Source organism: Bombus fervidus, chromosome 1 (assembly GCF_041682495.2).
Source record: "Bombus fervidus isolate BK054 chromosome 1, iyBomFerv1, whole genome shotgun sequence".
Lineage (NCBI taxonomy): Eukaryota > Metazoa > Arthropoda > Insecta > Hymenoptera > Apidae > Bombus > Bombus fervidus.
The window spans coordinates 9,400,463-9,418,727 of record NC_091517.1 but is presented as its reverse complement, the minus strand read 5'-3'; the positions used below and the strand labels follow the sequence as shown (position 1 = coordinate 9,418,727).

Below are 18,265 nucleotides of genomic sequence, written 5' to 3'. Positions count from 1 at the left end.
GAACATATGTGAACACAGTTCTTCTAGCATTTGCAATAACATTGTCTGATCCAGAGTATATCTATTTCCTACAAGTTAAACAATTATATTTCTGCACTAAATATAACAATACTCTACAGTATAATTTGTTTTATTTCTTAACAAAATTTTGTTATCAGATAAGATTCAATAATTAAGAATCACACGTCAATCATTATGTGTATATTGTAATATACCTATAATCAACCTTTTGTATAAACATAATAATATAACGAATAATGTAATTTAAGAATTCTTCAATGATATTGAGACACCAATCGAAGCGATATTGAGCCAATAACGCAGGTTACTCGAAAAGACTGAATATTCCCACGTTTACATTAAGTGCTAGAGAATTGCCAGTAAAATTGACCAAAATGGTGCTCGAGTATATCGAATGAGTCGCATTATAGGACTCTCGGCTCGTACGATTTCTAGGAATGCTTAGAATACATTCTTACGCGTGTTCTACGCGAGAAAGAGGACGCTTTTTCATCTTCCAGTGAAAGAAGCATTAAAACTACGAAGCATTGTTCGAATGGGATCACCAAGCTATTTGTCTCTGAGAGTCACGTGACAAAAGAATATGGTAGACCATGCAAGCCCCTTTTTGTTGGAGGTCTTTCCGCGTAAAATTATGATTTCCGGAGTATTATGAACAATTCGAAGACTCCACTGAAAAATATCGCCAATTTTTAATGGAACGTCTTAGTTCTTACAGGTTTTTAGACGAAATAATTCAGAGTTCCGCTTACACCCAGTTTGTTTGATGAGATATCAATTTTTTAGCTTTTTCTCGTTTAGATTAGCTTCCGTTTCTAAGGATTTTCAATCTTCATAGTTCGCAGTTTCTGTGAAAGAGAGTACATTTTCACTCGTAAAATTACTTTCTAACGATACCTAATTTAGGACAGTAGAACTTGTTACAAAAAGAAATCAATATTGACTATGTATGTAGTTAGTTTTTATTATTAACGACAAGATATACTATATATGTATTTATAACCATTTACACTCGGACAGTTTTTTAATGCGGTCAATTTCGGTACATGTTTACGATAAAAATCTTTGTTATACAGATTAAAAGATTATTAATTCCTGTAAATTTATTTGCGAACATAGTGGCTTTCTCTTTTTCCTCTCTTTTCATCCGTGAAAACAAAACCAAATAATAATTTTCATATTATCGATATCGTCGTAGAAGTGTCAGTGAAGCATAAAGGATTGAAATTCTGATATTATTAAAATCCACTTTTAGATATTAATTAATCCGGAGCGAGTGAGTATTAAATGCTTCTGATCGATAAAATTAATAAGTTTTAACCGATAAAAGCAGTTACAGGGTATTAGTAATTTTTTTTAGGCTAATGTCGGTTTTAAGCAAAACATATTTGTTTATTAAAAACGATGTTTTAAAAAAGAAGTAATACAAATATAATTTTAATTTGTTTAGGCAAGTAGACATTTTAAAATGAAAGAAAATGTCGTTATTATCGATGATGAATACGAAAATGAAACATAAAAGTTAGACATAATATATTAATACACACGTTTAATACGTTTTACTATTACGAAATCGTGTAACTAAATAGCAAACAATTCCACCTGCAGGAAATATTTGGATTAAAGTTCAGTAGTTTAGAACTACATTAATTATATTTTTAATCCGTATGAAACGGATTTTACTTTCTAACTCGAATATTTGCGTTTGAAAAACAAAGAGACATTTGTATACTTGACTATAGGTGTTCGGTTAAAAATGCTATTTTTCGTTAAAAATCAGATACGAAAAACTTAGATAAGAAGTTCAGGTAAAGACATTCATAGAAATAATATTAATGAAGCAACAATTTAGTCGCACGATGTAATTATTACTTCACATTTCCCCGTTTATGTTTGACGATCTTTATGTCATTCTACCTATAGTTTCTTTTTCTACTGCATTTATGTATGATTTTTAGACGTCCTTTAACAATATTTTTTACATTACACCTGCTAAAAGATCGCGATGAATATGTTCGGCATAATAAACTTACAAACAACGAAGCATATGATGTCGTTTTTGTCGACGTGCTGATTGTTGAAACGGAAATATACGATTACGCGACGCTTGCTAGCGCGTATACTACGAGGTCGTTAACAAACTGAAATACGATGATTTCGCGTACGTTCATGCATAAAGTTAAATTCTTAATTCGGTTAACCAATGAACCAATCGTGTCTGCCAAGTTGAACTTTCCGAATTTTAAATAACTACCGTATAACAATTCGGTTGTTCGTACTATCTATAAATGTCTATTTTTTCTTTCATACTTGCACAATATTATGATCCAGTTTAGTAAATTGATTCCAAATAGAATATTAAGACATATATTTTCTTTCAAAAATATTAAAACACATAATCTCGTAGAAATCGGGATAATTGGTTTGGATTGTTAAAATTATTGATGGATCAACATTGTATGTTCTTAAAAGGCAATAATGGATATAAAACATAGTTGTGGCAAAAATTTGTAAGAAATAAAAATGTTAGAGGAATGATTTATATTAGCGTGCAATTAACATACGATTGAATTAGCACGAAATTGAAAGACAATTAATATTAGTATACGAAAGAAACAATATATATAAGGTTGCTGTTGAAATTATCATAAAAAATTTTCCCAGGGAAGAGAATTTCGACGCAATAGCGAAAATAAATCCTAATTTGCGAAATTGTACTAAAGTTCGCCAATTTCGTAACAAACTTCAAGCGTAAAAAAATTTCAAAGCGAGAGAATCCCGTAGGGGGGAAAGAGTTCTTCTCACACCGTTTCCACTTTGATACGCGTCATTTAACAATGGAGTGAAAGCAAAAAGTTCGGGTATGTTACAATGCGATTGTTCGAGGAATGCCAATTTTTCGGCGAACGATTTCAGCCTTTGTTGCACGTTTCCGAAAATAAAGCCGAAATACTGCAACATTGTTGTAACATATCCTTTTCACCAACATTACTCAATCTTCGTGTACGGTGCAAACATACAAGTTCAAATATTTTCCAACTCGTGATGTTTTCTTTTCTTTCTCTTTTTTAATAACATTTCGAATACATGCGAGAAATCTATTATATTAAAAGAGAAGATAGATGAAGTATAGTAAATGTAATGAAACATATTAAATTAATGAGACAACGTGAAATCCATAAAAAAAAAAAAAATTGATTTAGAATACATCCAAATTAATACAATAAAACTTTTTCAGTTTTAATAATGTAGTTATTATATAACACCTCAAAATATTAAACTCAGAGTACGTAAAATGTTGCCAAAACTTGCGTCTAAATGAATAATTGCATCTAAATGAAAGATGAAAAAGTAGATAACAATAGTTTTCAATGCAGAGGTGATTAATCATTTTGTTATACAATTGGTATCTCTTGCGTTTGTTACAGACGTTAATTCTCGCGCAGATAATAATTTATTTGTTTTTAATTCAATTAATCGATAAAAAGCGAATAAAATTAATATTCTGAATTGTAATACTATTAAAATTGTAATAGAATATTTTGTATCATATTTTAAACAAGCAGTTTATAACATACAATTTAAAAGAGAATCCATAACTAATTCCACGGCGTCAACAACGTTAATGTCATTATTAACAAGAAAGGTCAAAATACTTGATACTTAATAAGTCAGCAAAAAGCTCAATTATTATGTTCTGATATAATTCTCATTAACAAACACTTATTGATAGCAAAATATCGCGCATTACCGATCCTCGAAATGCGACATGAAACAGCCACGCAAGTTAATCACAAATATAATACCATACGCTGTCGCAACTTACCCAGCAAATCAATAACATTTACACACGTGATTACATACAATAGGTGCACGTACACGTGCATGAGAACTTTATATGATTATCAATAACGTTAGAACACGTCCATATTTCCATATTACGATCGGTAAATGCCAAAATATCGCTTCGACATCACCGTAATGTAATATTTCTACGTTTAAAATGGTCTATCCGTGGGCGAAATACAGCTATACCTGACGGGATCAGCTGGCAAACAGTTGCAAATCAGTTAGCAAACAGTTTCGATCAGTAATGCAGTCCTCAGCTGGAATTGGGTCAAGAATAAATGTGGCAAGAGTTAGCGACGGAATTAACAGATCTAGGACCCGATAATCTTAACAAAGATCCACCATTCTACTGCTCGTTTCATCGTATACCATGGCGTCGGTCAACAACTGTTGTTCCTCGGACCGCAGTCGAATCTATGTTTTCGTTATTACGTTTGGACGGTTAACCGCGATCTGCGGGCTGCCGTGAAGTTGCAATTAAGACGGCGTTGCCTTAAATGCACGTGTACCAACATTTCTAGGCAAGTGTCCGAGGAGAGCTTTAAATGTGAAGTGCCACTGTAAAGTGCGCCACGTACCAGGAAATGTTTCAGATCGTCTTGGTAAAGCGTAGCTTGAACGAGCGACATGATTCATTAATATTTATTTGGTCCTCGGTGTATTACGCTTATAATTACACCGAGGATATTTATGCATGTTAAACGCACAAAAAGCATTTATACACATGAAGTATATAAATATACACGAAAACCTGCAAAATATGTTTCAACAATATGTTTGGTAGAAGTTTAATGTATTATTGACGATATGATGTATGATAGTGAATATTTAACGATACTTTGAACTATGAAAATTATCATAGTTTATTGTAATCTAGAACGTTACAAACACTTTATTTAAATTTGTTTAACTGATGAAATTTACATACGATATATATATAATGTTTGTCTATTTTGTAGGATATTCGCTTTTAAGAAGCTTACGAAAACTTAATTTTTATTCATATGACTTGATTCGATATTCAATTCGGACGTAAAAACTTTCGAGGTGTGCCACTCTATAGGAACAAATTTAAGGCGAAGTTTCCTTGCTCTTCGGCGCAACTTTAGTTAGTTTATGCTGACACTAGAATTTTAGAATAGTAGATTGTGATCTGGCTTTTCTCTTATGAAACTTCTGAGATCAAAGGGTTTTATGTTGTAGGTTTATTCAGAGTTTCGTAAAGTGTCTATGGAAACTTTATAAAACTTGGTGAATAAAGAGCTAACATTTCACAATATTCTTATCAAATACCTCCAACTTTAAAAAATAAATTATTATAATTTCAATAATTAGTCTACTATTGTACTTATTTTAATACTAACTAGCATATTGTAGGAGTATCGAGTTGCAGGCAAGTTGTTCAAAAATATAAATCAATAGAAATTGTGCTTAAAAATAAGATAGAAGTAAAACAATAATAAGTTTCCGAACAGCATAATGCCCAAATGAAGATAATTGTCGAAAAGAGACCTTGTTGAAAAGCGACATTTATTATGCATCAACGTAATAATTCCTATCTATAGATATTCTTTCATCTCGGTTTAAAAATTTAATGTGTAAAATAGGAAATAATATGACTACAGAATGGCTTGATATTTCTATTCTTCCTAGATGTTAAGTTGTATGCCATAGATTTAGTTTTCGGTTAAAGTATTAGTCATTTCTTCAGTATCATTATCAGTTTATAAAATACAATGAGAACTTAGAGGACATCGTTACGTAAAATTCTTATCGCATTTATACTCACGAAGAATCTCCTTTTAAAATCGAATCTAACTCTCCGCTGTAAATAAGAAATTAAATTGTCCCGATATTAACTTACCAAACAATATTTTCAAAGAGATATTCATAACACGTTCTCTCAAGGCGCTCCGCGTTTAAGAAGTAGGCCGAAGTGGTACAAAAATTTTGCCTGATCGCGTTTCAATCATGAGTGTTAAAAGCTTTCACGTTTTATTCTTTTTCCGGTGTTACACGATCCAGAATCGAAAATTAAACTTCCTATTTAAAATGGTAGCTCAGCACGTGTAAAAGATTTTCTCGAAAACTAAGTAAAAGTGTTCGCTAAATTCATGACGAATGTTATTATAGGTGCCAAATAATTTTTCCATCAACGTTGAAAGATATTGCAACGTACTATTCTATTTTCTTTACCGTCGAATATTGGAAAAGTTTTTTATGTTTATCGTATATTGTTGATGGATTTATGGTTTTATACAGATCACATTTTCCTTTTTTTTTTTTTTTTTTTTTTGGTATATTGGCGGACATATCGCGTTTGAAACTCGAAGTGAAAAATCTATCTCGCAGGAAACTTTCACACACCACTGTATAATTGTGGAAACGTGGCAGAACAAGAAAAAGAAAAGTGATCAATTTGCTTTATCGATGTCGCGATAACTTTAGAATTTTATATATATATATAAAGTATATTGAAAGTAACAAGGGAGGACCTATTAGAAGAATCTTAGGAGTCTTAAGAATCCTTTAATTTTAAAGAAAACTTTAATTTTATAACCAAATTACTTTATGTTGGAAATGTTTTATTCGATCAATATTAAATGACTGCAATTTTTACAGTACAATTAAAAACTACATTGACGATAAAAATATTTCATGGTGTCGAATGTTTTACATCATAGTTCGTGAATTATTAAAATTTAAAAGAAACTTCACTGCATGTAGTTTGATATGTGATTTACTTATACTGCTGACTCTGTAGAGATTAGAAAATTCGCATGCCTATACTACTACAAATATTCATATACTTCACAAAGATCACCAAAATATTCGAAAAATTATTTCTTATATTAATACATCACAATATTTAATGAGCCCATCAATAATTAAGATTATTAACTATTTACACCATGTATTAATTTTTCACTAAATATATATTTGCAGTAAATCTCTTGTAACTTCTATATACATTTTCGGATTGGTTTCAAATTTTACTATTATAATCACTATAATCGTGTCTCATTACAGCGTTAACGAAATTTTAAAAAGATTTCTGTAATGCACATAATATAATATATTAATATAAATCTTTCGTGGTAAGTGTTAGAATAATTTTGTGAGCCACTCTATATGTATGTTACAATATTCTTGTCGATCGATGCACGCGATAAAGTTTTCCCGTGAAGCATGAAATCTCTGGCTTCGCCCAATCAGATGCATAGCTCGGTTCGACGAAAACGGCGATCGCCAAATCGGCCTTAAGTGAAACGGAAGTTTCGAGGCCTTTGGCCAATTTACGCGGTTCCCTTCTATACTCGAAAAGCTTGCAGTTAGGGTGAAAATAAAGCTAGATTTTATGGTAAAGAAGTCGATATCCTCGTTTATCCGGCCACTCGTCGTTCGATTTACGAGAAAAGCTTAGAGCTCTCGCGTAAAATAACACTGGTTGTTTATCGACAATGACGCAACGCGATTAACGGAACCACCATCGGGTATTTCGGAATATTTACGTTGTTTTTGAAAAACGGACCTGCGGTTTATTCAAATAACTACGGTTCATTCATACTGTTTGTTGAACGACTGTTATATTTTTTAATGAACGTTAATGCTGCCTCTTTTATCAGTATTCGAATTTTGTACGTCAAAAACTTTTACCATACAGTTCATAGTAATAGAAACTCGTTTATCCAAACAGATCGGAAAATACGGCAGTTCGGATAACCGAGTAGTTCCAATAATTAAAAGAGGTTCATTAGATAGCTATACTTTCCAGCTCTTGTTATTAGTTGAAATACACATATCAGGAATTAGGTGTAACAATTTCAGTTGCTTTTTCTTTAACACGTAGGATCTGTTTGAATATAACAAATAATTGCATATGTCGGTACACTCATAAGAACAGGTTTATCGGTTCGAATCTAGAATGCCGCAGCCTATTTTCAGCAGGTACCACTGCAATTCGATTTATTAGTGGTTACACTGTGTTTACTCCAGTGCGGTCTCTGGTGGTTCCAGATCCACATAAACAGTACACAAGTTTAACACGTTTCCAACTGTACCAAAATCATTGTAGCTCATTCTGCGTGTACGTACTAAGGCATTAAACTACTAGCTTCTCCGCGCTGAAAAACAAAGATCCATGTGGCTTAGACGTTAAGCTGAGTTTACGTTAGTCCAGTTCAGTCGCTAAATCAAGCGACTAAATTTCAGTGTTTCGACTGGCAATTGGCCAATGTCTACATTATTCACAAAGTGACAATTCCAGTCTTTTGTGAAGATGGTAGACTGCAATGGTAATAGATTCACACAAAAGCCAGACGGGACAATACATGTACGATTCAGCCAACGTTGGATATAGAATCATTTTATCTATATGTATATAATACATATAAAAGGTATGCTTCAAATTATATCGTGTTTGATCTTGTTTTAATCAGAAAAACCTCAAAATTACATCGGTAGAAATTATTTTAAATGAAAATTGAAAATAAAGAAAGAATTCCGTTATTGCATTAACATTATCTAAGCGATATGTTTCTTTTCATTAAACCTTCTCTTTCACTAGCACTGTCTTTTTTTAAGTATGACAAAGTGGCGGGTCGTATCTATTACACACAATCGAGTCATGTACATGATAATTCATCGCCGAAGTGTCCCGATTTTCGATCAGTTATGCAGAAAATACATTATCTTCTGAATGCATGAATCGCTGAAGATGAAATTTCATACTTTGAGTTCGCCTTCTTCCCATGAAGTCTCCTAAATCTCGTCGGCTATCGGTGCCATTAAGAAAATCCATCCATAAATTCATACAGAGATTACCAAAGAAATAATAGCGTGTACCCATTGATGTTTAACATAACTGTGTAATCAGTTATCGCTGACGTAAAATACGTCATTCAAATAACACTAATATTATTACACATATCATACGTGCAGTGATATACCTAGTATACTTAGTCGACAATGTTCGGCATACATGCAATAGATAAGTGATAATGTTCTGTACTAAACATAACGTAAATCTAATTGGGTAACCCACCGACCCATTGTAAACTATCGTACGATGCAGGAAACCGTGTTTCATCTACAAATCGAACGTAGTTTTGTACTGCATTACTTCATCCAGGGTGATATACGTACGTACAGGGTATCCCAGTTAAATCGATCCCAGCAAACATCTCCGAAACTATTTATGATACCAGAAAATGTATCGCACAAAAGTTCTATTGAATGGTTTCGAGGGATCCATAATTTGATGGATATACGAAGACCAACTTCATTTTTTTTATGGAACCTTTGTATTTGTTTCTCTTGTTTTTCATACGATAGGTTTCACAAAATAATTGTTTAAAAATCTGCTGAGTAATAATTTTGCTCAATATAAATAACTCTATAACATTCTACAGGGGATGTCAAGATTAATGTATTAAAAAATATATGGTTTTATAAAAAAATAACTCTGAGCTTCATATAAATCGCTTCTCTGCCAAATCGATTAACCCCACACAGAAACATAAAGTAGGAAAATTTGGTGAAATTATATAAGATAAGCAACAATGAAACGCGTTTGGAGTAAAATTCCGAAAATTTGAAAAGGTGAAGTTAAACAGTTTGTTCTGTGAACAATTCATATGTATCCTCTGCGTTTCTACAAAAAGCTACTGACAACATGTTAAGCCCTTTCCGAAATCATTTGACTCTTGTTCGGAACATTTTACACAATATCCTGAATAGTTTCAAAGACATACGTTTTAAATGGGACACCTTGTATGTATTACATATCTTTCTCTGCACGTACATGTCTTGCATTGCATTTACTCAATGTCCAACGAACGCCTAACTACAAGCTCACTCTTCGTGAAGCTTTCAACCTAGTGAAACTCTTGCTAGAAACAACAGAACGCCCGATGCGCGTTACACACGCTCGTTTCTGCCGAAGACAATCACAGTCTCGTCTCATGTCGCGGATTTTCATTCTGAGAACAACCAAGCATCGATGCGCAACCAAGTCGTGGACAATGTTGTCCAGGCAACGACTCGCCGCTGCTGCAAAAAGAAGTGATGGATGCCGAGGTTCTGTTTAGAATCTACCTAAACGTGCTGTCTGCAGATCCGACGTCCATTGTTCTTTGCAGATACAGCCTGGCGATTATGAAGGCTCGCTTTAACACGTGCCGTGAACACTCGGTTCACACACTGCTTTCAAAGGGTTCTCACTTTTTGTTAGAGGTGTCTCCAGATATATATATTTTACAAGAGGGAATTTGGAATTTTGTACAGTTTAAATGTTAGTTGCTGTACAGTAGCTATAGAAAGTATATTTGTTCTGACTGTAAAAACGTATTTGTATTTATTATAGCATATGTATTTATTAATATGCATCACTGAATTTATTATAGCATTTATATACTTATCAATTAGACGCGTCTGTAACAACTTTCGTACAATTTAGTAGTACTTTAATATGATTCAAAATATTTTTGAACATTTTCCAGTTTCTATGCTTTGATTTGCTTATTTTCTTGGACCTATCCCGTTGGATATGTATTAGGTTGTCCGGAAAGTGTATTTCTTTTACAGACACGACAACGATTCTTATACAAACATGAAACCTAATCTATCAAACGTTGTGATCTTTATTGATAGAACAAAATGAATACGTAATTTGATAAAATAATATAAAACGGAAAATGTTGTGCCTGCATTATTTCCTTATAAAACGAAAGAAACTTTGCGGACGACCTAATATTTACTACAGCTTATATGAAACGCAAAAATAAGTTTCCTTTCTGTGTTCCTCGTGATATTTATGGGATATTAAGTATACATTGAAATCATAATAATATTTACTTTATACTCGTATATCATATTTTATGTCTGTTACAAGGAGATTCTTTGGCATAGCGGATTATTGATTTACTTAGCATACCTTTTCTTGCCTTAAGGATGGTTATTCTAACCTTATGGTATACATTAAACGCAAATGTTTTATACACAATAATAATATTATTACAAATTGGAATTGAGAAAAATTCAATTCCGTTCTTTCATCTACATCGAATGAAATATTATTCTCTATACGATGTTTATAGAGATTTTACACACATATTATCATTTAATTTTCCTTTCACAAACGTTTCATAAATATCTTGTCTTATCATCGTTTTAAATACACTATAAATTGCATGATTTATGAGCGATGTATATAGAAATAAAATTAAATGATATTAATTATAATTAACATCACAGTCATTAAACGATAACTTTACCTCAGTTCTGTCTTGATCGCTAAAAAATCAAGGATGATCTAAAAAATCACGCCCGAAATAAACATCACGTTTTTCCACAACTTAATCTTTAGCATTAACTCGGGATAATCTTTCATCTCGTCAATTTCAGAAGACTTCGTCGCGCCGTCAAACCTCTCGGATTTAATGTCGTATTAAAGGCAACGGTGTGTCCTCACCTCGTATCGAGTCAACCTTCTGACACCTTTCATAAAGCTTAACGTGAATCAACGCGACGCGATTTCTCGTGTGCCGTTCGGGGATTAATAATCCCTCGATCACACGCGCGCGACACATCAAATTCCAGCATTTTGGATCTGTTTGAACATTCGAATGTAGGACATCGTGGTTCGCGTAATCTGTGAAGCACATACGTATATTTTGGAACAGCATCGAATGAGAAATTTCCCTGAAGTTTCTATACGCTACTGTGCGCGTTCATATGTTTGTAGATCGTGGAACGAAGCTATTCCACAAATACAGTTTTCTACAGTTGTTCTGTAGATATATCTTTAACAATTCACCGAGATAATTGAGTATACACGATCATAACAGTTTCAGTATAAAATAAGTGACACTAAGTTTCGAATGTTACATGTGCGTGGATGGACCGAACGCTTCAGACTCGGATGTGAATAAAAGAAGCACGATAATTGATGGTTTTAGGACTGACGCGATTAAATTTGTTTTAAGAAAGTGTACGGTGTTTGCCTGCAGCGAGTGAAAAGAATTATAAAATAGAAGAAAAGAACATTTTTGAACGACACTCTTCGTTCTAGGCTCTGCATTGCATTTCGTTGCGTTGCGTTACACTCTTATTGCGTAACATATTTAATGATAGTTTTATTTTTATATTGAAATCTAGACTTCTAGATGTATTATAATAAATATTCTTGCAACAATAATTACAGTGGAACTTCGTTGTAATTACTCGTGAAAAAAATCTTCACATTTTACCTATTGTTGCCTCCCAGACTGGTTCTTTTACAGTTACTCTCTTAATCAATGTGTAATGAGTAAAGATTATCCATGACTGGAAACTCAGTATCCTACCTATGAATTTATCAACGCTGTGTTCACGAAAACCTACAGCTTTCTTCTGGGGTACAGTATATTTTCTATACCGAACAAAGCAAATCCGCTATCACTTTTCAACCTGCAATGAACTAAATAGCATAGATGTTTTCCTTTAGTGTGGAAGTAGAATGATGAAGTAAAAATCCCATTTTTAAAATGTTAGAAAATCATGCAGACTTGCCACAGGAAATTTGCTATAGGGAAATTGAAAGAAGGAAGAACGTTTTAAGTTCATGAGCGAAAAAATTGCGAGACACACAGTCCTGTTGTGGGCAATCGAGATCTCCTCCGAAGCATGAAACCAGCTTTTGCAGCAGTTTCCTTCGAACACGGACGAAATTTCCGCAGTGTGTCTATTTAAAGCCACTGTGTAAGTAAAATATTACGCCAGCTGCATGATACAGGAATAAGGAAAATAAGGATAACGAAAGATTCTGCTAAAGTTAATTATCTTCCCTTTTCCGTTCGGGATTATTTTCATAAATAATAGTATTATTTTTCATATCTATTATCTTGGAAATTAAGATGTAATTATTATGAGGTTGAATTTGCTTAAGATTTAACAGTATAATAATTCAACAATATATATAAGTGAACGTTCCACGAAAAGAATTAATAACACTTCAAACAACTCCACTGAATATGAATAAATCAAAATTTTTATTTTCGGACATTAATTGTCGACCTCAGTGTACTTGTTATTTCCTTAGAATATTATTTCTTGTCTTTTTGAGACACACAGTCGATGTTAAATAGGCATATGTTTTGTTAAAGTAAAGACTAATCATTCCATAATTATGTTATTGTTAATATCGCATATTATTGATCTACGATCTACATTGACGTTATCTGGCTTGATGATTTCAATTTTCATTTGGCGAATAGTGTACAATTTTGTAGATTCAATAAGTGAAATGAGACGTAAAATTAGAAATATTATTTCGCGAAATTCTATTTTGTTCCGAATTTGTTGCGCGTATATTGCGATAACTAAAGTTTCTCAATTCGCGTTTAACGTGCAGCTTAAAGTTCCTTTGACCGAGAGCAAGAGAAAATCCAAGTTCTGCACCCGCGCTTGCTTCTGAACACGTTTTATTATACGGCAAATGAACGAGTTTCCATAACGCGAATGATGGTATCGCATTTCCTAACGAATTCCGCTGAAACTTAAGCAGTTAATATACCACAGGCTCTGCAAAACTCAGACGATATTAGAAATTGAAAAAAGTACGTAAATTGTCCTCGATAATGTTCAATTTTAAATTCGATTTTGTTCTCGATAAGTTAAATTCTGTTCATAATGGTAGAGCATGAATTTAAGCTTTAAAGTGAAATTGCTTTTTTTTCATTGCTACTGAATATTAATCGTTAATGTAAAGAATTACAATTTTTCATGGACTCATTTTAAATCTGAAACTTTGAATATTCTTCATGACGCAGATTAAAATGTTTCCACAAACTTGCGATTTGAATTTACTCTGCATCAAAATACAAATGCGATTGTTTGTTTTCATTATTTCTGAATTTTAGTCACTGATATAAATTCATATAAAATTTTCGTGCGTTCATTTAAAATTTGAAAATCGAGATGTTCCTCTGGTGGTGTGTGTACTATATACATATCAAATTATAATCGAATGTTAAAATCACATTTCAAATGTGAAATTATTATTCGATACCTAAAAGTGTTTAAAATGTTATGCAATGTGAAAATGTACACAATTTATGATCAGTTCCTTTCTACTGTATATTTTTAAACGCTAATATTACATAAACCAGTCCATTGAAAATATCGAAGGTTCTATGTAACATTATTGAATCATTGTAACGCAGTGAAACATGAAAAAATTGACGTAATCCACGCACACAATAAAGCAACTAGGAAACCATCAAGTGCACACACTTTATTGATAGAGAGATCGATACTTCAAATATAGCCAAACGCGTTTTACTCATATTATTACATCACCTTGTGTGATTGTATAGTTAATTAGGTCGTTCAATTAATTTTTCATCCTCAATGGTAAAAGCGAAAAGTTAATCGTCAAAATCGATCAATCTATTTCGCTGATTAAGTTGTTCTATTCTCACAGTTACCATTTGAGAGTCGATTTAGCTAACAACTGGAAAACAAATATAGGGCAATAAGTTGTTTTTTTTTTATAAAAATAATACAGTAAATATAAAAATACAGCACAATAAGTTAGACTTGTTTAAGTTTACATTCTTATTCAAAAGTCTTAGGACGTGTCTTATCTTTTAATAAAACTTTAATACTTGGTGTAAAATTATTAACAATTTTACTAATTATTTCAGTAAAATTATTAATGTAATACATAATAATGTATACTTTCTTTATCGTATAAAGTATCAAGTTATAAATGAGCTATCGGAACATAATTTACACACTGTCTTTCTCAATTTTGAAGTAAACGTAATAACTGTCTTAAGAGTTTTGAGCAATGATTATTTATAATCTGTTATTGTTGATCCATGATCTTACGATACATAAGTATTAAAATATTTTGTCCTATATAGAAAACTTAAAAAATGTCACATAGTTAGTGCTAGACGTTTCTTCAGCCTTCGGTATAGTCAAACGCAATTCGTTTGCTTAGCCCCTTCGTCCTTCCGTGGTTGTTTAATAAATTAATTATTACTAACAGATTTTGATAATGGCCAGGAGCTAATAGAAACAGAGCGCTGCTTCAAGTTATAATGCGTTCAATTAATAGTCCTCTCATGAAATTAGGTCGACCGCGACGGGTTAAAGCAATTTAATTGTTCTCGCCAACTATCGAGGAGAAGTCACTTTTCGCCAAAACGTGACCACTCATCCAAACCCCCGAAGGCTTATTAATGATAGTACTAACAAGCGGCAACGGTCATTTCGAGTGAAAGCTTCGAAAAGATTCGTGGAGAGCTTGCACTACCCGATTCGTTATAGTAAACGACATTCTTCTTGACATTTCTTCTTTAACTTTCGTTTGGTAAAATTCGAATTGCTGTCAGTTGCTGATTCGTTAATTGAAGATATTTCAGAACCAATGGTATCGGATTAATTAATTATTGGCTTAATAAAACCACATAGCACACGTTTGTCTGCCAGATTTTAATCGATCGTTATATTACGCAATAAAAGCGAGAGTAAGATAAAAAAATGAAAAAGAATAAAAAAGCTGGTTTTTATTTAAAAACGTATTAAAAAAAAGAAAATAGTTGTCCTAATCAGATATCATTAAGTAATCGACTATAATAATAATATACGGGGAAACTTGTATATGTTGAGTACACGCGGTAACCATATAACAAGGTATCACTCAATTGTTGAAGTTGTATTACTAAAAATAAAAACCTGGAGGGTTTGGAAGTTCTTCCAGATTTCCAGAATTTTAACAGTTTCGTGACTTAAGCCAAATATTCTCCCATCTTTACCTCGTAGTCATAAGAGAATTGCCTGGCTCCCCTTCATTAGAAATTTTTTCGTCCAAAAAGCTTATTCAAGAGAACAAAGGAGGAAAATTTCAGTTTTCGAGCTGTTCGCTTATAAAATTGCATCTAGACAGACAAACAGAAAAGTAATCTAAATAAAGGCCATTAAAAAATTAATAGATTTAAAAATTTGTTCAGGTGGATCGTGCGGAGAACGAGGAGGGCCAGGGAGGGGGTGGTCTGTCGACGTTTTCGGCGGGCTGCAGCGGTGCTTCCGGTTCGAGGATGGGCCCAGGGCCCGACTCCGGTAGCAGTGCTCCCTCTTCTGTTCCCCACTCATTGGCGACCTCGAGGGACGACGAAGACGACGAAGACGAAGAAAGCAGTGGGCGACGTTCCAATGGCCACACAGGAACGCGGTGAGTCACTTCGATTCTTTTTCTCCTTATTTTACGGTTTTAATCGGTGTTTCCCTTGGAACGATCCTCCCTACCAAACACCGTACGCTTCCTTGTACGTCGAGCGACGAAGCTCTAAGATCAAGAGCACGTCCTCGTTTTAGAGTTCTATCGAGGATCGTTGGCTAAATTGTCAGCCAAGATTGCGTGGACTCGATGTGTATATTCGGGTTGTAGATCGATTATACGGGTTGGTCTATGATTTCTCCAGAATTCGTAACATCGATGATGGACTTCTTGTGGCACTGATGATTGATTTCTTCGAATAGTTGGCTGGATTTGTATGTTTCCTTTCGTTCGCGAAAAGTTCATCAATATCGTAATTGTTAGAAACATTGTTCATTAATTTGAATCATTTTGTATCATCATGTGACTCATAATGCATTTTTCTCATCCTGTTGCGGTCTTTGAAGCTTTGACTGTTCTATCGCGTATTTTGATTTTTGAGAAATTTCGTAATTTTGGGAAAGAAAGGAGTATTTTAAGTATCCTTGCGAAAAAGGAATTAGGCACGGGGAAAATTGTCATGCAGTTACATTTTTCAGATTATGGAGAGAAAAAACTGTTTTTCTTATATTGCACTTAGTATGAAAAAATTTCGTTCTGGTTCAAGAATAATTATTATGTAATCTAATAATCTTAAATCGAACTGTAAGAACAAAACTTATTTTCAGAATTCTATTTAAGAATGGAAAATATAAAACACATTGTTTCAATAATTACCGAGAATTTCTTTTTAAAGTAATATAGTTTTGAAAAATTACAAATTATTAAAGTGATTCTCATAACCAGAAAATTCAGGAGTGATAGATCTCGTTATGAATACCTGTCGCAGAAAAATAATTTCCGCAGCAAGACCGCAGCAAGATTTCACTATTTTCTCATCTATCTTCTTTCTATATGCCTCCGCTTTCTTCTTCCGCCTTCCCGGGAAATGTTCAAATTTAAAGAAAGATATGACAAAAGTGAATTTTGCCTGGGAAACGCGCACCGAATAATCGTGGCAACACTTGGGCGATAATCCGTACGAAGCATAGAACCCACGAGAATTTTAATTCGACACGTTGCGACTAACAGACCAATTCCAGTGGAAAATGAATTCGAGTGAAACGAGGGTGGTGGCAGGAAAATACTTCGCGAATGACGGAAACGAAGGGTACGCAGATTAGAATTTTATTTCGTTCTGCGAAAGTTGATTTTAAATATAGAAATTCTAGATGTTAGAAGTTCGCTTTTTAATAAATTTCGGAAATATTTTCGGTAATAAAATTGTTCTGGAAAAGTAGTGTTCGATATTCACATTGATTTATCGCGATATGTTCCAAATATGCAAAAAATATGTTACATTTCTTGCAGATATTAGTTTCGAAAGATATAAGCAGGACCTATAGAATAAAGTAGTACCTATAGAATAAAGTGTTTTTCAATAAAATAAATGGACTAATTAACAGTGCAACATTTGATAGCTTTACTATAAACCTTACTATTTGTTATATTATAATGGCGTTTTCAATTCAAAATTCATTAATTCAAAGTAAACTCCATCAATTAGAGAATAAAATCGTATTAATTTGTGAATACTTCAATTAAAATTAATTTCAATTTAAAAAGGTACAATTTGAAACAAAATTGTTAATATGATGTTTTATAAGATATGAAAATATAATAATAGCCTTTTAGAAGAAGTGAATGTGAAATGAAAGGAAGTAGAAATGAGGTTAATAAATGATTCGTAACAAAGAAAAATTATTTGTCCTTAGAAATTTAATTAAAATCTTCGAAGTCTTTTAATGTCCAATAGATTCGTAGAATTTATAATCCTAAATATCTTTTTGATCGTTAAAAAACGTGTACAGTAGGTTTTCTCAGGAGCTTATATAATAAATTTGAAATGTATACATACATACGTGTGTGTGTGTGTGCGCGCGTGTGCGTGCGTGTGTGTGTGTGCGCGCGCGCGCGCGCGCGTGTGTGTGTGTGTGTGTTATAATCCAACTCTGGATTTTCCTGCATTTATAGGACATTTGAAGATGTAAAAATGCACAGAATGCAGATAATTTGCAAAGATATATAAAATATCCAAAAAATATAGTACTCTCTATAATATCTAGTAAGTGGAACCATTTTCTGTGATAC

At 33.0% G+C, this 18,265-nt stretch overlaps 1 protein-coding gene across 4 annotated transcripts in view; it reads left to right on the top strand.

Annotated features, from left to right (window-relative positions):
* Positions 1-18,265, top strand: part of LOC139997895 (uncharacterized) — a 203,810-nt gene that overhangs the window by 107,063 nt on the left and 78,482 nt on the right. For all 4 annotated transcript variants that reach the window (XM_072021951.1, XM_072021943.1, XM_072021961.1 and 1 more), the window contains one exon: positions 15,870-16,090. In XM_072021951.1, the coding sequence (XP_071878052.1) occupies positions 15,870-16,090 (221 nt within the window). The remainder of the gene's footprint in view (positions 1-15,869; positions 16,091-18,265) is intronic.